Here is a 22,393-nt window from a genome sequence, read left to right as displayed (position 1 = left end):
GAGGGGATTAGATTATGACGAGAGGTTGAGTAGACTGGGACTGTACTCATTGGAGTTGAGAAGGATGCGGGGGGATCTTATTGATACATATAAAATTATGAAGGGAATAGAGAGGATAGATGCGGGCAGGTTGTTTCCACTGGTGGGGGAAAGCAGAACTAGGGGGCATAGCCTCAAAATAAGGGGAGGTAGATTAAGGACGGAGTTTAGGGGGAACTTCTTCACCCAAAGGGTTGTGAATCTCTGGAATTCCTTGCCCAGTGAAGCAGTTGAGGCACCTTCATTAAACATTTTTAAGAAAAAGATCGATGCCTTTCTAAAGAATAAAGGGATTCGGGGATATGGTGTACAGGCCGGAGAGTGGAGCTGAGTCCACAAAGATCCGCCATGATCTCATTAAATGGCGAGCAGGCTCGAGGGGCCAGATGGCCTACTCCTGTTCCTAGTTCTTGTGTTCTTGTGTTCAACTCAGCCCTCTTGCAACAGCCTAATTTTAATTGTCCCACTATTGGCGGCCATGTCCTCAGCAGCCAGGGCTTTCAGCTCCAGAATTCCACCCTCGCCAAACCTCCCTGCCCCTCTCCCCTTCTTTAAGATCTCCTTAAATTGTCTATCTTTGACCAACCTTTTGGTCACCTGTCCAAATGTCTCCTTAGGTGACTGCACGATACTGAATTTTGTTTGATAATGTTCCTGCGATGTTGGGGTATACAAATGCAAGTTGTGGTTGTGGCTTTTTATATAATACATTATGCTTCAGGGGCATACGCATTACAGCTACAGTGATTTGGGTGTTATCTTTCCAGTACTATTGCCCAGTGCTGGGGGATAGGAATTAGGACCTGACCCGATATTGCTACAAATACCAGCGAAGTAATCACCTCACCTCACTAAACAGCTTCATACTCTAAACGTGTCGTGTGCACTTTATCAGAAACACTGTACATGCATTTTGCCAGCTGTCACTCAGCCATAGCTTCTCTGAGTCAGAAGGTCATGGATTCATGTTCTACTCCAGAGATTTGAGCACATAAACGACACGCACTTAAGTGCAGTCCTGAGGGAGTTCTGAACTGTCAGAGGTGTCATCCTTTAGACGTGTTGCTGAACCGAGGTATCATTTCTCCTCTCAGCTGTTCTTACAAGATCCCAACTATTTGAAGACCATAAGACCATAAGACATAGGAGCGGAAGTAAGGCCATTCGGCCCATCGAGTCCACCCCACCATTCAATCATGGCTGATTTCAACTCCATTTACCCGCTCTCTCTCCATAGCCCTTAATTCCTCGAGAAATCAAGAATTTATCAACTTCTGTCTTAAAGACACTCAATGTCCCGGCCTCCACCGTCCTCTGTGGCAATGAATTCCACAGACCCACCACTCTCTGGCTGAAGAAATTTCTCCTCATCTCTGTTCTAAAGTGACTCCCTTTTATTCTAAGGCTGTGCACCCGGGTCCTAGTCTCCCCTGCTAATGGAAACAACTTCCCTACGTCCACCCTATCTAAACCATTCATTATCTTGTAAGTTTCTATTAGATCTCCCCTCAACCTCCTAAACTCCAATGAATATAATCCCAGGATCCTCAGATGTTCATCGTATGTTAGGCCTACCATTCCTGGGATCATCCGTGTGAATCTCCGCTGGACCCGCTCCAGTGCCAGTCTGTCCTTCCTGAGGTGTGGGGCCCAAAATTGCTCACAGTATTCTAAATGGGGCCTAACCAGTGCTTTATAAAGCTTCAGAAGTACATCCCTGCTTTTATATTCCAAGCCTCTTGAGATAAATGACAACATTGCATTTGCTTTCTTAATTACGGACTCAACCTGCAAGTTTACCTTTAGAGAATCCTGGACTAAGACTCCCAAGTCCCTTTGCACTTCAGCATTATGAATTTTGTCACCGTTTAGAAAATAGTCCATGCCTCTATTCTTTTTTCCAAAGTGCAAGACCTCGCACTTGCCCACGTTGAATTTCATCAGCCATTTCTTGGACCACTCTCCTAAATTGTCTAAATCTTTCTGCAGCCTCCCCACCTCCTCCATACTACCTGCCCCTCCACCTATCTTTGTATCATCGGCAAACTTAGCCAGAATGCCCCCAGTCCCGTCATCTAGATCGTTAATATATAAAGAGAACAGCTGTGGCCCCAACACTGAACTCTGCGGGACACCACACGTCACTGGTTGCCATTCCAAAAAAGAACCTTTTATCCCAACTCTCTGCCTTCTGCCTGACAGCCAATCGTCAATCCATGTTTGTACCTTGCCTCGAATACCATGGGCCCTTATTTTACTCAGCAGTCTCCCGTGAGGCACCTTATCAAAGGCCTTTTGGAAGTCAAGATAGATAACATCCATTGGCTCTCCTTGGTCTAACCTATTTGTTATCTCTTCAAAGAAGTTGAACAGGTTTGTCAGGCACGACCTCCCCTTACTAAATCCATGCTGACTTGTCCTAATCCGACCCTGCACTTCCAAGAATTTAGAAATCTCATCCTTAACAATGGATTCTAGAATCTTGCCAACAACCGAGGTTAGGCTAATTGGCCTATAATTTTCCATCTTTTTCCTTGTTCCCTTCTTGAACAGGGGGGTTACAACAGTCATTTCCCAATCATCTGGGACTTTCCCTGACGCCAGTGACTTTTGAAAGATCATAACTAACGCCTCCAATATTTCTTCAGCTATCTCCTTTAGAACTCTAGGATGTAGCCCATCTGGGCCTGGAGATTTATCAATTTTTAGACCTCTTAGTTTCTCTAGCACTTTCTCCTTTGTGATGGCTACCATATTCAACTCTGCCCCCGACTCTCCTGAATTGTTGGGATATTACTCATGTCTTCTACTGTGAAGACTGACGTAAAGTACTTATTTAGTTCCTCAGCTATTTCCTTGTCTCCCATCACTAGATTACCAGCGTCATTTTGGAGCGGCCCAATGTCAACTTTTGCCTCCCGTTTGTTTTTAATGTATTTAATGAAACTTTTACTATCATTCCTAATGTTACTGGCTAGCCTACCTTCATAATTGATCCTCTCTTTCCTTATTCCTCTCTTTGTTATCCTCTGTTTGTTTTTGTAGCCTTCCCAATCTTCTGACTTCCCACTACTCTTTGCCACATTATAGGCTTTCTCTTTTGCTTTGATGCATTCCCTTACTTCCTTTGTCAGCCATGGCTGCCTAATCCCCCCTCTGATAACCTTTCTTTTCTTTGGGATGAACCTCTGTACTGTGTCCTCAATTACTCCCAGAAACTCCTGCCATTGTTTGTTCGACTGTCTTTCCCACTAGGCTCTGCTCCCAGTCGATTTTCATCAGTTCCTCCCTCATGCCCCTGTATTTACCTTTATTTAACTGTAACACCTTTACATCTGATTCTACCTTCTTTCTTTCAAATTGGAGACTGAACTCTACCATATTATGATCACTGCCTCCTAAGTGTTCCCTTACTTTAAGATCTTTTATCAAGTCTGGCTCATTACATAACACTAAGTCCGGAATGGCCTGTCCCCTCGTGGGCTCCATCACAAGCTGTTCCAAAAAGCCCTCCTGTAAACATTCAATGAATTCCCTTTCCTTGGGTCCACTGGCAGCATTATTTACCCAGTCCACCTGCATATTGAAGTCCCCCATGATCACTGTGACCTTGCCTTTCTGACATGCACTTTCTATTTCGTGGTGCATTTTGTGCCCCTGGTCCTGACCACTGTCTTAACTATGCATAACTCCCATTATCATAGTGTTATCATAGAATTTACAGTGCCGAAGGAGGCCATTCGGCCCATCGAGTCTGCACCGGCTCTTTGAAAGAGCACCCGACCCAAGCCCACACCTCCACCCTATCCTCATAATCCAGTAACCCCACGCAATACTAAGGGTAATTTTGGACACTAAGGGCAATTTAGCATGGCCAATCCACCTAACCTGCACATCTTTGGACTGTGGGAGGAAACCGGAGCACCCGGAGGAAACCCACGCGCACACGGGGAGAAGGTGCAGACTCCGCACAGACAGTGACCCAAGCCAGGAATCGAACCTGGGACCCTGGAGCTGTGAAGCAATTGTGCTAGCCACCATGCTACCGTGCTGCCCAATTATGTTTTTTTTGCCTTTGTGGTTCCTCAACTCTACCCACACAGACTCCACATCATCTGACCCTATGTCGTTTAGTGCTATTGATTTAATTTCATTCCTAATTAACAAGGCAACCCCGCCCCTTCTGCCCACCTCTCTGTCTTTTCGATAGGTTGTGAATCCCTGGATGTTTAAATGCCAGTCCTGAACTCCCTGCAACCACGTATCTGTGATGCCTACCACATCATACCTGCCAGTCACAATCTGGGCCACAAGCTCATCTACCTTGTTCCGTACACTGCGCGCATTTAAATATAGCACCTTTAATTCTCTATTGACCGTCCCTTTTTGTTTTCTTAGTGTGGTGGACCTTGGTTTACTGAGCCTTTCCATACACCGTGTCATATTTTGTGAGATGGGGACTATCGTAACCTCTCCTGAGTTCTGTCTTTTCGTGCTTTTTTGTATTCCTAAGCAGCTACGCTTCCCACTGATTACTTCACCTCTTGGTTCCCTGACTTCCCCTTCCCCCCCAATCTCTAGTTTAAAGTCCTATTGACCACCCTATTTACTCTTTTCGCCAGAACACTGGTCCGAGCTCGGTTCAGGTGGAGATCATCCCAACGGTATAGGTCCCCCCGGTCCCAAAACTGATGCCAGTGTCCCATAGATTATCATAGAATTTACAGTGCAGAAGGAGGCCATTCGGCCCATCAAGTCTGCACCGGCTCTTGGAAAGAGCACCTACCCAAGGTCAACACGGCCACCCTATCCCCATAACCCAGTAACCCCACCCAACACTAAGGGCAATTTTGGACACTAAGGCCAATTTATCATGGCCAATCCACCTAACCTGCACATCTTTGGACTGTGGGAGGAAACCGGAGCACCCGGAGGAAACCCACGCACACACGGGGAGGATGTACAGACTCCGCACAGACAGTGACCCAAGGCGGAATCGAACCTGGGACCCTGCAGCTGTGAAGCAATTGTGCTATCCACAAGGCTAACGTGCTGCCCCATGAAAAGGAACCCCTCTTTCCCACACCACTCTTTCAGCCACGTGTTAACTTCCCTTATTCTTGCCTCCCTATGCCAATTTTCACGTGGCTCGGGCAGTAATCCGGAGATTATGACCCTTGAGGACCTGTTTTTTTATTTGAATCCTAGCTCTTTATAATCTCTAAACAGGTCCTCTTTTCTAGACTTGCCTATGTTGTTGGTACCGACATGGACCACAACAACTGGATCTTCCCCCTCCCTCTCCAGTATCCTTTCAAACCGGTCAGAGATGTCCCGCACCCTAGCACCGGGAGGGCAACATACCATGCAGGACTCTTTATCCTGCTCACAAAGGATACTATCTATCCCCCTGATAATAGGATCCCCTACAACTACAACTTGCCTATTTACTCCCTCCCCTTGAATGGCCTGCTGACTCATGGTGCCTTGGTCAGCTGACTCATCCTTCCTGCAGCCCTATTCGCCATCCACACAGGAAGCAAGTGCCTCGTACCCTTTGGACAGGGTCAAGGGCTGAGGCTCCTGAGTTCCTGACTGCTGGTTCCCTTTACCTGCCTGACTTGCAGTCACACCCTGCTGTCCCTGGCCACTGGCAGGATTTAAACTACCACACTCTGACAGGTGTGACTGCCTCCTGAAACACAGTGTCCAGGTAAGTCTCCCCCTCCCGGATGTGCCTCAGTGTTTGAAGCTCAGACTCCAGCTCATCAACTCTGAGCCGGAGCTCTTCGAGCAGCCAACACTTACTGCAGATGTGGTCGCTGCAGCTTGCAATGGGATCTGCCAGCTCCCACATCAAGCAGCTCAAGCACATCACCTGACCAGCCATCACTAATTAATTAATTAGTTTAATTTAAGTTTACGAGTTAAGCTGTGGTTTTTAAAAAATTTGCGGCAGATTTGCTATCAACCAATCAGATCACAGCTTCCCTCGGACGTCACTTTTGGAAAAAAAACCTGGAAAACAGAAAGTTACCGTTAGGTTTTTATACTCACAGAGACTGCTCCTCCTCCTCCGAACGGCTATATGAAGAGGAAGGGAATTCTCCCTGGTGTCCAGGCCCCATGACCAATATCCGAACATGGTGATTTGTCACATTTCTATGTGTGAGAACCTGCTGTGTGCAAATTGGTTGCCTTGTTTCTTGCATTGCAATAGTTAAAAAAATTTTTTTTAGAGTACCCAATTCTTATTTTCCAATTAAGGGGCAATTTAGCGTGGCCAGTCCACCTATCCTACACATCCTTTTTGGTTGTGGGGATGTGACCCACGCAGACAGAGCGGGGGAATGTGCAAACTCCACACGGACAGTGACCCGGGGCCGGGATCGAACCTGGGTCCTCAGCGCTGTGAGGCAGCAGCGCGAACCACTGCGCCACCGTGCCGCCCTATACATTGCAATAGACTTTCAAAATCACTTAGGGCAGCACGGTGGCGCAGTGGGTTAGCCCTGTTGCCTCACTGCGCTGAGGTCCCAGGTTCGATCCCGGCTCTGGGTCACTGTCTGTGTGGAGTTTGCACATTCTCCCCGTGTTTGCGTGGGTTTCGCCCCCACAACCTAAAAAGATGTGCAGGGTAGGTGGATTGACCACGCTAAATTGCCCTTTAATTGGAAAAAAAATGAATTGGGTACGCTAAAATTTTTTTTAAATTACTTAATAGATTTTAAAGTGCATTGAGATGTCCTGAGGTGCTATATGAATGAAAATCTTTCTTTAACTGCGTCTGTTGTCACATGGTCAGTTCCTAGATTGAGGTTTGAATATACAATGTCTGCCCACAGAATGTCATAGACAGTGCATATGAATACTATTTTATGCTACTGTATCTGTGAAGTTTTAAAGATTGTGCTCTATTCCCTGCACCTCCCCCCTTAAGAGTTGAAGACATTGAATAAATTGGTGTGAATCCACAAGGTTTGGTTTCCTTCTGATACAATATGTGAGACTAATTGGTGACCATGAAGAGAACCACATCAATGCCTTGCCTTGTTGTAACTTGAGATTTTCACTCATCATTTAACATGCGCAACTGCATCTACCAGCTGAAAAATGTCTCTTCCCACAATTTTAAAATGTATTTATGGGACGTGGGACTTACTGGCTAGGCCAGAATTTATTGCCCATCCTTAATTGCCCTTGAGAAGGTGGTGGTGAGCTGCCTTCTTGAACCGCTGCAGTCCGTGGGTGTTGGTAAACACACAGTGCTGTTAGAGAGAGAGATCCAGGATTGTGACCCAGCAACGGTGCAGGAACAGCGTTAGATTTCCAAGGCAGGATGGTGAGTGACTTGGAGGGGAACTTCCAGGTGATGATTTTTCTGTGTGTCAGCTGCCCTTATCCTTCTAGATGGTATCAGTCATGGGTTCAGAAGGTGCCTAAGGAGTTTTGTTTCAGCCTTGGAGATTGCATTGAATGTCAAGGGACAATGTTAGATTATCTTCTGTTGGAGAGGATCATTGCCTGGCACCTGTATGGTGCAAATGTTACACATCACCGTAACAATTCAAGTTCCATGGTAGCAACTGATTAAACAAAACCAGAACAAGTATCACCAACACTGCACTTAACCTAATATAAATGAAGTTCCATCCAATACAGTATTCATATCCCAGGTTGATTGTCAACCTGTAAATCCTTCCAGCGCACGGCAATGGTTGGTAGTAAGTAAGGGTGGGAGAGATTCCTGCTCAGCCAATATGATGGAAAGAATGTTAGGGCCTCAACCATCCCTATCCATGGCTCCAGACTACAACATGCATGAAAACATGGAAGTTGCCATAGCAACCCAGACTCTCTGCGTGAACTCCAACACACCATCACAAAATTGTTTCACTATAAATACAGATTACTGTAAGTAAAAACCATAATAAGGTAAAATGGAAATCAGAATTCATGTCTCCTCTTCGTCTGAAACTAAATAGCAATTAGTTATCATCTAGCCTTGCTTTCTTATCTGATGTGATACAAATCTAGGAACAATAATGCCTTTGCTTCGTCGGCTGCTTATGTGCAGAGTCAGGTTGCTTGGTGAATCCAGATTTACATTCTACACGGACCTTTGCAGTTCCATCATGCTGGCTGCAACTAATTCTCAAAAAATTGTTCATCCTAATTTACACCCTGTAGATTGATGACCTGCCTTATATGAACACCAATCTCATGTAAAATGTATCAATAACCCTGGGGTAATTGTGTCAATACGGTCTGTATAAATGTTACTGCAACCCCATCCAATATGGATTAGATACGAAATGTTGCTCTTTTACAGAACATCTGATGGTATCTGTTTCCTGCAGCAAATCCTTTGACTGGCGAATAATTTCTGTGCCATTTCAGTGTGTTGGCCCTTTTTCGGGTTTGCAGCAGCACAGGCCAATTCACAACAAATATTTAGATGTGTTCTCATTTTGCGCCCCCATACTAAACCCCATTAGTGCTTCATATATCGTGAAGCCTCCCCATTCTCAAATAGTTTGCAACTTAATCTGTTTGCTTTCAATGCATTTACTGGAAATATTTTAAACCATGCCCTCTGCCCTATATTTTCTATCAGAAACTATTTTTATTGGACAAGAACGTACTACAGAGGAAACATTTATAGGCATCCAGATATGTTGCAAATATAATCCTATCAATCACATCTCTTTATTGCTTTTAAGAAGCTTAGTTTGTTTGCAAAGAATTTGGAATAGATTTAAGAAACAACCTTTCTAGTCTGATGAGTTCATGCACGCGTTGAACTATATGTAGGATGGTTCGATTAATGTTCCAGAGAATGTCCATTTGTTTAAAGGGTCTGCAGGAGGTGATGATTTGATTTGATTTATTATTGTCACATGTATTAGTATACAGTGAAAAGTATTGTTTCTTGCATGCTGTACAAACAATGCATAGCGTACATAGGGAAGGAAGGAGAGACTGCAGAATTTAATGTTACAGTTATAGCAAGGTGTAAGATATAGGATTGAGAATTTGAGGAACTTCTTTATGCAGAGGGATTTGAGCATGGTGGGTTCATTATCAGAGCGAGCGATTGAAGATATAACGTCAACATTTTAAAATAGGCTCACTAGAGAGAAGGAAAGGAGAATGAAGGGTGTGGCACAAGGGATTAGGATGGACTATGTATGGAGTTTGTTAAACAACAACTGAAACAGGTTTGGTTACCTGAAACAGGTTAGGAACATTGTATTTACAATGTAATGACCCATCCTGACAATTCAGTCTGGAGGAGTGCTGCGTTATCCTCTGTGATGGCTTTTGGATAAAGTTATTCAATGTCTTTCCAAACTCTCTTCTGCAATTCCATGTCTGAATCGCTCTGATTTCTTTTTTTTAAACTTCGTTTTTAAATGTTTCCAATTAAGGGGTAACTTAGGTGGCTAATCCACCTACCCTGCACATCCTTTTGGGTTGTGGGGGTGAGACCCACACAGACACGGGGAGAATGTGCAAACTCCACGGGGACAGTGACCCGGGGCCGGGATCGAACCCGGGTCCTCAGTGCCGAATTGAATCTCTCTCATTTCTGTCCCTGCCGCAGTATCAAAATGGTTTCAACCAAGGGCAGCACGGTGGCGCAGTGGGTTGGCACTGCAGCATCACGGCGCTGAGGTCCCAGGTTCGATCCCAGCTCTGGGTCACTGTCTGTTTGGAATTTGCACATTCTCCCCGTGTTTGCGTGGGTTTCGCCCCCACAACCCAAAGATGGGCAGGGTAGGTGGATTGGCCACGCTAAATTGCCCCTTAATTGGAAAAATGAATTGGGCACTCTAAATTTATAAAAAGAAAAAAATATTGTTTCAACCAATGCTTGGCTGACTTTGACCATGGAGTCACATTCCTTTTGAACCTTGTTGTTTTCAACATTGTTGTTAACCACATCACTCTCATCCACTCATTTTTCTTCTGTTGCTTCATTCAGCAAGACAAACCTTGATTGTTTCCACTCTTAACTCCAACCGCAGAGTATTCCCCCCACCGTTACTCTGACCCCCTCTTCTCTCATCAACATACTGCTCCTTGATAACATAAATCAGTTCCTACATATTAACTGATAAACACCCATGATAATCTCTTTAACTGTTGGGCGGCACGGTAGCACAAGTGATTAATTGTGGCTTCACAGCGCCAGGGTCCCAGGTTCGATTCCCCGCTGGGTCACTGTCTGTGTGGAGGCTGCACGTTCTACCCGTGTCTGCGTGGGTTTCCTCCCACAGTCCAAGAGTTGGGTGGATTGGCCATGATAAAATTGCCCTTGGTGACCAAAAAAAAAGGTTAGGAGGGGTCATTGGGTTATGGGGATAGGGCCTAAGTGGGTGCAGACTCAATGGGTCGAATGGCTTCCTTCTGCACTGTAAGTTCTATGTATGGGTGGAACAGTGGTTGGCACTGCTGCCTCACAGTGTCAGAGACCCGGGTTCAATTCCGGCCTTGGGTCACTGTCTGTCAGTTTGCACGTTCTCCCCGTGTGAGGAACGGGGTTTGAGAGAGAATCATAGTGTGCCTACAGAACAGAAGGAGGCCATTTGGTCCATCGAGTCTGCACCAACCTCAGAAAGAGCACCCTACCACACCCACTCTCCCATATTTATCATGGCCAATCCGCCTAACCTGCACATCTTTGGACTGTGGGAGGAAACCGGAGCACCCGGAGGAAACCCACGCAGACAAGGGAGAACGTGCAGACTCCGCACAGCCACAATGGTCACCTACTTTCACGTTCATAACTTTGTCCCGACCCCAGACTATCAGCTCAAACATGCTTTTGGTCACATCCACACCTGAATCTTCTGGCTGGTCTCCAACTCTCTGTAAATTTCAGCTCATCCTAAACTCTGCCACTGGGATCCCACTCGCCTATGGCAGCACGGCAGCATAGTGGTTAGCACAGTTGCTTCACAGTTCCAGGGTCCTGATGTATTGGGTGTTCTGGATCACATACTGGCCACCAACACTTGAAATAGTGCAACACTATTTTATTGAATCATTAACTGTTTAAACATACTCAGACTGTGGGTTAATACGATACTAGCTTTAACTAAAGGCCTTTGCCTTGTCCTAACCAGTCGATGCACTCAGCACATGATGAATGTCTGTGTTACAGGCTGTGAGCTCTGTCCTCCTAGCTAGCTGCAGCTCGAATGAGCGGGAACTCTGACGCCCCCTGTCTTTATAGTGCGTGTGCTCTCACTGGTGATTGGCTGCGGTGTTGTGTGTGTTGATTGGTCCCACTGTGTGTCCATCAGTGTGTGTATGCACCATGATATACTGGTGTATATTATGACATCCCCCTTTTATAAAAAAGGTACCTGCGTGGCAAAAATTAGTGTATGGTGAATGTTCCTGACTACGTGTGTGCGAAATATTTACAGGACTATGTACATAAACACTAAGCTATTTACATGGGAAGGTGCCTGGTGCAAAAACACAGTATGTCACAAGAATAACGAGGTGAACTCTATACACAAACCACTTGAACGATTAAACGGAAGAACACAACAATTCAGAAAGTCCATAAGGCCATAAAGTTCACAAATTAAGTCTCTGAGGTGGGCGACGAATTCTGTTTGACCGCCGCAAGGGTGGGTCGGGAGCCGCCGGCTGAGGAGCGGGCTGGACTGCGTCAGAGTGAGGAGGATGCAGAGTGACGGGGATCTCTGCATATTCCAGGGCAGGGTCAGCAGGAGGGCCTGGCACTGGTGGAGGATCACGTTGCGAGCGCGGAACGAGACGAAGGGCACGTCGATTGCGGCGCAGAATGGAGCCATCCGGTAGACAAACCAGGAACGAGCGGGGGGCCACCTGCTGAAGGACCACAGCGGTTGCAGACCAGCCACCATCCGGAAGATGGATGCGGACGTTGTCATCTGGAGCCAGAGCAGGGAGATCAGCTGCACGGGAGTCATGAGCCGCCTTGTGCTGTGCACGAGACAGCTGCATCCGTCGAAGGACCGGAACGTGGTCGAAGTCTGGGACGTGAATGGACGGCACCGTCGTCCTCAGGGTGCGACCCATGAGCAGCTGGGCTGGCGACAGGCCAGTGGACAGTGGGGCGGAGCGATAGGCCAGCAGGGTGAGGTAGAAATCAGACCCAGCATCGGCAGCCTTGCAGAGGAGCCGTTTGACTATGTGGATGCCCTTCTCCGCTTTGCCATTGGATTGGGGGTACAGGGGACTGGATGTCACATGCAAAAAGTTGTACCGCCTGGCAAAGTTGGACCATTCCTGGCTTGCGAAGCAGGGGCCATTGTCCGACATCACAGTGAGTGGGATGCCGTGTCGAGCAAAGGTGTCCTTGTAGGCACTGATGACTGCAGACGATGTTGATGTTGTGTAACCGTATGGGCCATCTGGAAGCGCTGACAAGTGGGGCAGTTGAGCACTGTGTTGGCGATGTCGCCATTGATGCCGGGCCAGTAAACAGCCTCTCGGGCCCATCGGCGGCACTCGTGTAGCTGTTCCAAGACGAGCTGGCGCATGCTGTGCAGGATGACAATGTGGTCCAGTTTCAGGAGGACACTATCGACTACCGCCAGATCATCTCTGATGCTGAAGAACTGCGGACATTGGCCCTTGAGCCACCCGTCTGTTAGGTGGCGCATGACACGCTGTAGCAAAGAGTCAGCCGCTATCTCGCGGCGAATTTGGATGAGGCGTTCATCCGTGGCAGGTAGATCGGAGGCCACATCGACGTCAACCTGACAGACGAATCCCGCTGGGTCACACGGAGTGTTGACTGCCCTGGAGAGAGCGTCGGCAATGATGAGGTCTTTGCCCGGGGTATATACCAGCTGGAAGTCGTATCGCCGGAGCTTGAGCAGAATACACTGGAGGCGAGGCGTCATGTCGTTCAAGTCTTTCTCTATTATAGTGACCAGCGGGCGATGGTCGGTCTTGACGGTGAATTGAGGAGGGCCGTACACATAATCATGAAACTTGACGACACCGGTCAAAAGGCCCAGGCACTCCTTTTCTATCTGCACGTAGCGCTGTTCCGTGGGGGTCATGGCGCGTGACGCATATGCAACGGGGGCCCATGATGAGGCCTCATCGCGTTGCAGGAGCACTGCCCCAATGCCAGACTGGCATCGGTCAAAATTTTTGTCTCTTTCACTGGATCTAAAAAAGCTAAGACCGGGGCCGTGGTGAGTTTGGTTTTGAGTTTTCTCCATTCGCGCTCGTGGGCAGGAAGCCATTGGAAGTCTGTCGGCTTCCTGACCAGGTTCCTGAGAGCCGTGGTATGAGAGGCAAAGTTAGGGATGAACTTCCCGAGGAAGTTGACCATGCCCAGAAATAGGAGGACCGCGTTCTTGTCCTCTGGCGTTTTCATGTCCGCATCCGGCCACACACCCAACTGGGAGATGTGGTCCCCTAGGAACTTGAGTTCCGTCTGATCAAAGGAGCATTTGGCTCTGTTGAGGCGTAGGCCCTGCTCACGTATGCGTTTGAACACGCACTGGAGGTGACTGACATGCTCCTGCAGGGTGGTGGACCAAATGATTATGTCATCGACATAGACGCGAACACCTTCAATGCCTTCCATCATTTGTTCCATGATCCTGTGGAACACTTCTGAAGCAGATATGATCCCAAACGGCATCCTGTTGTAACAATATCTGCCAAAGGGGATGTTATATGTACACAGTTTCCTGCTGGATTTGTCACGCTGGATTTGCCAGAAACCCTTCGAGGCGTCAAGTTTGGTGAAGAGCTTGGCGTGAGCCATCTCGCATGTGATCTCTTCGCGCTTGGGAATCGGATAATGCTCCCTCATGATATTGCGATTCAGATCCTTGGGATCAATGCAGATTCTGAGCTCGCCGGAAGGCTTTTTTACGCACACCATAGAACTGACCCAGTCAGTTGGTTCCGTAACGCTGGAGATCACTCCTTGGTCTTGGAGGTCCTGTAGCTGCTGCTTGAGGCGGTCCTTGAGGGGTGCTGGGACTCTGCGAGGTGCATGCACCACAGGCATGGCGTTCTGTTTGAGTAGGATCTTGTACGTCTATGGGAGCGTGCCCATGCCTTCGAAGACGTCGCGGTGCTGGTCGGTGATGGCGTCGAGTTGCGCCCTGAAGTCAGCGTCCCGGAAGGCAGACGTGTCATCAGGAGAGAGAGAGTGAACTCTTTGAACGAGGTTCAGCAGCTTGCACACCTGCGCGCCAAGCAGGGAGTCCTTCGAGGAGCCCACGATCTCGAAAGGAAGGATGGCTTTGCGTGACCTGTGCGTCACTTCAAGTTGGCATGAGCCGGTAGCAGGAATGATGTTGCCATTGTAGTCCAATAGCTGGCAGGCCGATGGCAGGATGGCTGGTTTGACACGAAGGCTTTGGAAAGCAGACCACGCCATGAGATTGGCGGAGGCACCAGTGTCCAGGCGGAATCGTATTTGGGACCGGTTGACCGTCAGGGTGGCACACCACTCTTCGTCTGGATCGATGCTGTATACCGACAGCGGCTGGTGTCTTTGCTTCGGGGACAGCCTGTTTTTCATTATGACACCGACACGAAAAGGCGCCTTCGGGTCCTCGGTGTCACTGCTGTGTGGGAGGCCCGCATCGGACTCGGTGACCGTGGGTTGAATTGCCCGAACATTCCTGCAAGGCTGGCTGAAGCGATATGAATTGGCAGGCTGAGCTGCTCGACATAAGGCAGCATAGTGGCCAAGTCTTCCACATCGTAGGCATTGTCGAGATTTCACGGGGCATTGCCGCTTTAAGTGGGCGGAGCCACAGTTGACGCACGTCGTGATGTCAGCACATTCGTTGCGCCACCGCGCATGCGCGGTGGTGCGTGGCTGCGCATTACGTTCCTCAACGTCGCCGTCCCCTCGTTTGGCGTGTACAAGCACAGGAGTCCGCGAAAAGCACGTGAAATGGCCGCCCTCACCCAGGCTGAGGCCCTGGAGGTGCTCAATCACTTGGACCCGTTCCGCCTCGTGGGGACCTTGCCACGCCCGTCTCAGCCGCTTGTATATGGGATTACCAACTCGTGGCGTTTTCATGTAAGACACAGGTCTCGATGGTGGTTGCTAGGGTGAATTACTTTACTTTGAGGAGCTGCTGGCATAGGGGGTCCGACTGAACACCGAAAACGATCTGGTCGCGTATCATGGAGTCGGAGGTGGGCCCGTAGCTGCAAGAGTGCGCAAGGATGCGGAGGTGCGTGAGAAAGGATTGGAAAGGTTCATCCTTACCCTGCAAACGCTGCTGGAACACGCAGCGCTCGAAACTTTCATTCACCTCTACGCTGCAGTGAGTGTCAAACTTGAGGAGGACCGTCTAGAACTTCGTCTTGTCTTCATCATCTGCGAAGGTGAGAGAGTTGAAAATGTGGATGGCATGGTCCCCGGCCGTGGAGAGGAGAAGAGCAATCTTTCTGGTATCCGAGGCGCCCTCCCTGTCCGTGGCTTCGAGGAAGAGCTGGAAGCGTTGTTTGAAAATCTGCCAGTTGACCCCGAGGTTGCCGGCGATGCGGAACGGCGGCGGCGGGCTGATGTTGTCCATGTTGCAGGATGATGGAATGCTGGCAGAAGGCAGTTCGCTTGCAGATTGGTCTAAGAATTGCTAATATCCCACCACGCCTGGTATCATGATGTGTTGGGTGTTCTGGATCACATACAGGTCACCAACACTTCAAATAGTGCAAGACTATTTTATTGAATCATTAACTGTTTAAAAATACTCAGACTGTGGGTGAATACGATACTAGCTTTAACTAAATACCTTTGCCTTGTCCTAACCAGTCGATGCACTCAGCACATGGTGAATGTCTGTGTTGCAGGCCCTGGAGGTGCTCAATCACTTGGACCCGTTCCGCCTCGTGGGGACCTTGCCGCGCCGTTTCAGCCGCTTGTATATGGGATTACCAACTTGTGGCGTTTTCATGTAAGACACAGGTCTCAATGGTGGTCGCTAGGGTGAATTACTTTACTTTGAGGAGCTGCTGGCATAGGGGGTCCGACTGAACACCGAAAACGATCTGGTGAGCTCTGTCCTCCTAGCTAGCTGCTACTTGAATGAGCGGGAACTCTGATGTCCCCTGTCTTTATAGTGTGTGTACTCTCACTAGTGATTGGCTGTGGTGTTATGTGTGTTGATTGGTCCCACTGTGTGTCCATCAGTGTGTGTCTGCATCATGATATACTGGTGTATATTATTACAGGTCCCAGGTTCGATTCCCGGCTGGGTCACTGTCTGTGCGGAGTCTGCACGTTCTCCTGTCACCTCGGAGTCACAGCTTTTTCTCACTAATTGCTGTCCTTTCTTTATGTATAAATTTTCCATTCCAACTATTCCATTTGCACAGTACCTTATTTTCAAGTTTTTTTGAATTTGATTGGCTGACATGTCAATGTATTCCAGCCCAACTAGATTAATTCCAGCGAATCATAAAATCTCTACAGTTCAGAAGGAGGCCATTCGGCCCATTGAGTCTGCACCGGCCCCTGCTCCGATCGAACACCCTACCTAGGCCCAATCCTCTATCCTGTCCCTGTAACCCCACCTAACCTTTTGGACACAAAGGGGGAATTTATCATGGCCAATCCACCTAACCTGCACATCTTTGGACTGTGGGAGGAAACCGGAGCACCGGGAGGAAACCCACGCAGATCCTCTTTGCAATAGTGCTTTTACTGCCTCCTGAGAGGGCAGGGGCAGCCTTAATTTTAACTTCAGATCAAAAGCTCCCAACAGAGCAGCATCACCTCACTAATGCATTGGGGTACAAAGCTATATTTTAATGTTTGAGTTGCTGGAAGGCGTCCTGTTCCTATGATCTTCAGACTTACAGACAAGCGTGCGACCCAGTGAAGCACAGTATATTTGAAAATCTGCCTTAAATCCCATCTCTATGATCAATTTTTTGCTCACCCATCCTAATATCCCTGCCTCTATGTCTCTGCATTCACAAAATCTTGATTACGTCTCCCTGATGTACCTTGGGACACGTTTATATTTTAAAAGTGCTACGTAATTGTATGTTACTGTTGTTGAGATAACAAACTGAGGCCCCATCTGCCTTTCCCTGACACAAGTTGATTTCTGTTAATCACTCTCCGGCTCTGTTGGAAGAGCAGGGAATTCCTTCCATTGGCCAACATTCATTCCTTCCTCAATCAGCTCCAGTAAGAACAGAGCTAACGGGCAGCACGATGGCGCAGTGGGTTAGCCCTGCTGCCTCATGGCGCTGAGGTCCCAGGTTTGATCCCGGCGCTGGGTCACTGTCCATGTGGAGTTTGCACATTTTCCTCGTGTCCCCGGGTTTCGCCCCCACAACCCAAAGATGTGCAAGCTAGGTGGATTGGCCACACTAAATTGCCCCTTATTTGGAAAAAATGAATTGGGTAGTCTAAATTAAAAAAAGAACAGATCTAACAAGTCGTTCATTTTATTCCTTCTTGTGTCTCCATCACAGTGGCTGTATTTCAAAAATTAATCATTGTACCAAATGCTTGCCGATGCTTCAGAGATCTGATAATAACTTGCTGAATTTTCGAATTCTCAATGCAAGCTGATGTTAAGATGCCATTCAGCTGCAAAGCGTATTGCAACAGACGGGGAGGCTGGCAGCATTTTGCCTTTTGAAGTGGCGAGAGAAAAATGCTAAATGTGAAAAATGCAATTGAATGTTCTCCCCTTCGCCTCCCCCACCCTCCCTCCTACACATCTGCTTCGCATCACTTTGACATTACCATGTAGATTATGTTGTGAAGCTTTCTGTAAACCCCTCCAGGGATTGCATACTGTACTAAGCTGGACTGATTAACAACATGCCCCAACACAGCCCTGCCTCCCCTTGCCGGCGCCAGGCTCTGTGCCCCCTCCATCCCCTCCCCTCCCCAGCCTCACTCCCTCCTCCACACAGAGACTGTTCCACCCCCCTGCACAAACTTGCAAAAACAAAACTCCACCGCAAAGAACGTGAGAAAAATCTGGAAACAAAAGGCAGACCAGATAAAAAAAAAGCTAAGGCAGCACTTGTAGAGCCAAGGAAGGGTTGCAAGTGAAAAAGTGTTTGTTTGTATGTGTGTGGTTTGTATGTGTGTGTATGTATGGTTTGTATGTGTGTTGTATTGTCCAGGCTGCACACAGATGCTGCTCTCTGACCGTTTCCTGTGTTCTGTTCTGTTCTGCAAAGTTCCAGAACAAAGTGTCCCAGGGACACAGAGCAAGCAGGCTGCTCTGCGCAGGCGCGGGCCAGCCAGACAGGGGTGGGCGGGGCAGGGCAATGGAACGTGGCGGACGTGCCACTCGCGCTGATTGGCCGAGCCGTCCCAGGCGCTGATTGGCCGAGCTATCGCCGTCGCTGATTGGCCGGCCCCAGCGGTGGGCGGGGCTGATGGGCGGGGCCAGCCGTTCCTATATAAAGCGGCCGGGCGGCGGCCGCGGCTCATTCGGCGCTGGGCTCCCGGGCGGCCTGGTTTCATTTTGGTGCAATCGGGGAGGTTTAAACCCCCCTCCTTCTGCTGCCTCTCTCTCTCTCTCTCTCTCTCCAAGGCAGCGATGTGCCACGGACGCGCCGCCGCTCTCCCGCCCCCTCTGCCTCCCTCCTCCTGGGGGAAGCTGCTCCAGAAGATCGCCGACCTGGCCGGAGGCAGCGGTTCCCCCTCCTCGGCAGCGGCCCCGCTCCAGCGGAAAGTCCCCGAGAGTGAGCCCGGCCTGGACGCGGACAGCGGTGAGTGCAGTGGACCCGGGAGAGAGGGGGGTCTGTGCAGAAGGGGGATTGGGGGGCATCCCTGCAGAGGGGGTCTGATTATCCCCAGCACTTTGTGTCGCTCCTACTGCAGAATCTTTAATGTATCATTAACACCAACACTGGATACTTTCCAAACCTGGCCATTCAAATCCTCCGAATATTTTGTGGCCCCTATTTTTTTTTTAACCTACTGTTCACTTTCATCGTGTCCTTTGTTCAGATCGTGCCTGATTCGCCTGTTAAAATATGTAAATTGCATTTGAATGGTGCCCTCCTTATTCCAGAAAGAAAATGCTGGAAAATCTCAGCAGGTCTGGCAGCATCTGTAGGGAGAGAAAAGAGCTAATGTTTCGTTCGAGTCCAGATGACCCTTTGACAAAGGAGCTTTGACAAAGAGTCATCGGACTCGAAACGTTGGCTCTTTTCTCTCCCTACAGATGCTGCCAGACCTGCTGAGATTTTCTTTCTGTTTTCAGATTTCAGCACCCTCCTTATTCCATGTTGTTTTACTGTGATCTTGTCCCTGTCTGGCTACAATTCCCCTCTGCAGGTTTCCACATTGGATTGGGTTTTTCTTTAATTGCTTGTTACTTTGGGTCGGCTTTTTAATGTCCCTGGTGCACATTTTTTTGTCGATTTTGTAACAGCACGTCTCTGCCAGCCACCCATGTCACTTTGAAATCCTGTTTCTGATTTAAAAAATGTTTTTAGAGTACCCAATCTACCTACCCTGCGCATCTTTGGGTTGTGGGGGGTAAGACCCCAAGCAGACATGGGAGAGAATCCAATCGATCAAAATTTGCAAGCCCCACATGGACAGTGACCCTGGACCAGGATTGAACCTGCGTCCTCAGTGCTGTGAGGCTGCAGTGCTCACCACTGTTTCTGATTTCTAATGTCTATCTCCAGTGCAGTTATTCCCCAGTTACTCTGGTGTCCCTAACACCTTGGTGTAGATATGATCTCTGTTCATTTCCAGTTACGTTGGGGTCCTGTCTGGTTTTTAATGTGTTGTGTGTGTCTCTCTCTCTCTCTCTGGTGTAGATTATGGCAGTTTGGGATCAGACAGTGACTCGATCATTGATGATCCTTTCGAGGAATTCCTGTGCGCTGATGTGATCCAGTTGATTGAGCAGAGCCTGACTGAGGCCAAGCACAGCGCCCTTCACTGTTTCAAGCTGCTGATCCCGGACCAGTTGACTGGGCAGGTGGCGGAGGAGTTGCTGCGCCTGGCGGCGGGAGAGCCGTGCGGGCTGCGGGGCGCGGTGCTGCACCTGAGCGTGGAGGACCAGGATGGCTGCAAGGAAGTGGACCGCATCGTGGTGGACGGTAGCATGCCTCCCACCTTCGAGCTCGCCCTGGTCCTGAGGCTGGAAGCTGGCTTGTGGTCCAAAATCCAGGACCTCTTGAGTTCGGGTCCCTCGTTCACCCCAGGGTACAGCCAGGCGCTCCGACTCAGCCCACACTTCCGAATCATTAAGAGAAAACTATACAGCTCCACTGAGATCTTCATTGAAGAGTGTTGAGTTGGTGGGTTGGATATGGACACTTGACAGAACTGGGACCCCCCCAAAAAAAGAAAAGGTCAATTCATTAGCCAGGTTTAACCTTGCACACCAGCTCAGAGAAGTAAAAGTGGGAACTTGTACACGTTACGTTCCTCAAAACGAGTGCAGTGTTAACCCCCGCATGGAGCTAGTTCGGTACTGTCTGAGGGGCTATTTGTTATCTCTCACAGTCAGGAGGCTTCGGTTACAGACATGGTGCTATGTATTCACGAGTTTGAATTAATCCCCCTAACTGGGGAAGCAGGGAGGTCTGCAGGGCAGCCTATTGGAAGGACTCTAATTGATTTGCATACAATAATGTTTTTTGATACTTTGTTCTTCAATATCGTTTGTACTCTTTCAATAAAAACTTTTCATGGAACATTGCTGCTTTTTAAAATTATTGCTTGATGTAGTTTTAATCAAATGCGAGGTGAAAATTCACTGGCCTGCTGATTTTTTTGTTTAAAACCTGTTCCTGGAGCTAGACATTTGGTTTACATTAAGAATTGGGTCAGTCATGGATCTATTTCACTGCTGTTCTTGGTGTCCAAGTGCTTGAGGGTTGTAACAGCAATTTATACTCGTTTGTGATTTACATCACACCAATTAATTTCAATTGTCCAGTTCTTTAGATTTTCAATTCTTCTTCAATGGAGAAGCCAATTTTCCTATTAGCATAAACAACTGGATCTTCTCGGGTGGCAGGGTGACGCAGTGGTTAGCACTGCTGCCTCACGGCACAGAGGACCTGGGTTCAATGTCTGCCTCAGGTCACTGAATGTGTGGAGTTTGCACATTTCTCCGTGTCTGCGTGGGTTTCACTCCCACAACCCAAAAAGATGTGCAGGGTAGGTGGATTGGCCATCCTAAATTATCCCACAATTGGGTGCACTAAATTTATAAAAACAAATCCATTTTCTGCCTGTCAACACTTGCTAATGTTGCTGTCACCTGCACCCACTCGCCCAGGCAACTATATTCAGTGGCTGAATTTAAACCTGGTGGTTTGGGTGTTGCTGCTGGAATGTGGCGACAAGGGGATTTTCACAGTGACTTCATTGCAGTGTTAATGTAAGCCTACTTGTGACAATAATAAATATTATCTCAAAGGAGCTTCAGAAACTATAGCCACCCAAAGACTATTTTTGTGTTTGGGAACACTTTTGTAGAAGAGCTGGTGAGATCAGCAGTATAATCTATACCCTTTCCCCACTGGGGCAGTATTAATGCCTCTAACTTCACCAAATGGGACTCTTGTTCTATGGGACTCGTGTTCTAATTTTTTTCTCATTTACACATAATTGAGTACAGCTTCCTCATCAACCTAGGAGGACAAAGTATTAGGTGGACATCTAACATAATAAAATTCATTAAAAAGCCTTTTTACTGTAGAATAACCCCAGAAAGAGGCTACATAGCACCGACAAAGATTGAAATGTGTATCTCCAGTGTACAGACTATGCCTGTAGAGGACAGTGGGGTCGGGGATGGAATCTGTTCGTGACATCACTCCTATTGGCTGTCTTGGAATGTGTATCATATATAATTTACAGTGCAGAAAGAGGCCATTTGGCCCATCGAGTCTGCACCGGCTCTTGGAAAGAGCACCCTTCCCAAGCCCACACCTCCACCCTATCCCCATAACCCAGTAACCCCACCCGATACTAAGGGCAATTTTGGACACTAAAGGCACTTTAGCATAGCCAATCCACCTAACCTGCACATCTTTGGACTGTGGGAGGAAACCCACGGGGAGAACGTGCAGACTCCGCAGACAGTGACCCAAGCCAGGAATCGAACCTGGGACCCTGGAGCTGTGAAGCAATTATGCTAACCACTATGCTACCGTGCTGCCCTGTGGTCGGAGCATTAGGCTCAGCTATCAACAAATCAATAATCCATAAATCAATTATTGACCAAGTCTTTAGTCACTTGCGAAGTACCTTGATGTACTACATTAGCAGCGCTCTGTGAATATTCCTTCTCCAGGCTTTGTGGGATTTGATCCAGGGTGCTCAGAGCATTACCCAGGGTCTCCT

General features: G+C 48.2%; 1 protein-coding gene across 1 annotated transcript; it reads left to right on the top strand.

Annotated features, from left to right (window-relative positions):
* Window positions 1-18,506: 18,506 nt before the first annotated feature.
* LOC140403510 (DNA damage-inducible transcript 4 protein-like) lies at window positions 18,507-20,733 on the top strand. Its single transcript, XM_072491453.1, has 2 exons — window positions 18,507-18,783; window positions 19,849-20,733. Exons 1-2 carry the CDS (start codon window positions 18,612-18,614, stop codon window positions 20,328-20,330), a joined length of 654 nt encoding a protein of 217 aa, XP_072347554.1. The 5' UTR covers window positions 18,507-18,611; the 3' UTR covers window positions 20,331-20,733.
* The last annotated feature ends 1,660 nt before the right edge of the window (window positions 20,734-22,393 follow it).

Source organism: Scyliorhinus torazame, chromosome 28, assembly GCF_047496885.1.
Source record: "Scyliorhinus torazame isolate Kashiwa2021f chromosome 28, sScyTor2.1, whole genome shotgun sequence".
Taxonomy (NCBI): domain Eukaryota; kingdom Metazoa; phylum Chordata; class Chondrichthyes; order Carcharhiniformes; family Scyliorhinidae; genus Scyliorhinus; species Scyliorhinus torazame.
Note: the sequence above shows the minus strand (reverse complement) of the source record. Positions and strands in the feature narration are given on the sequence as shown.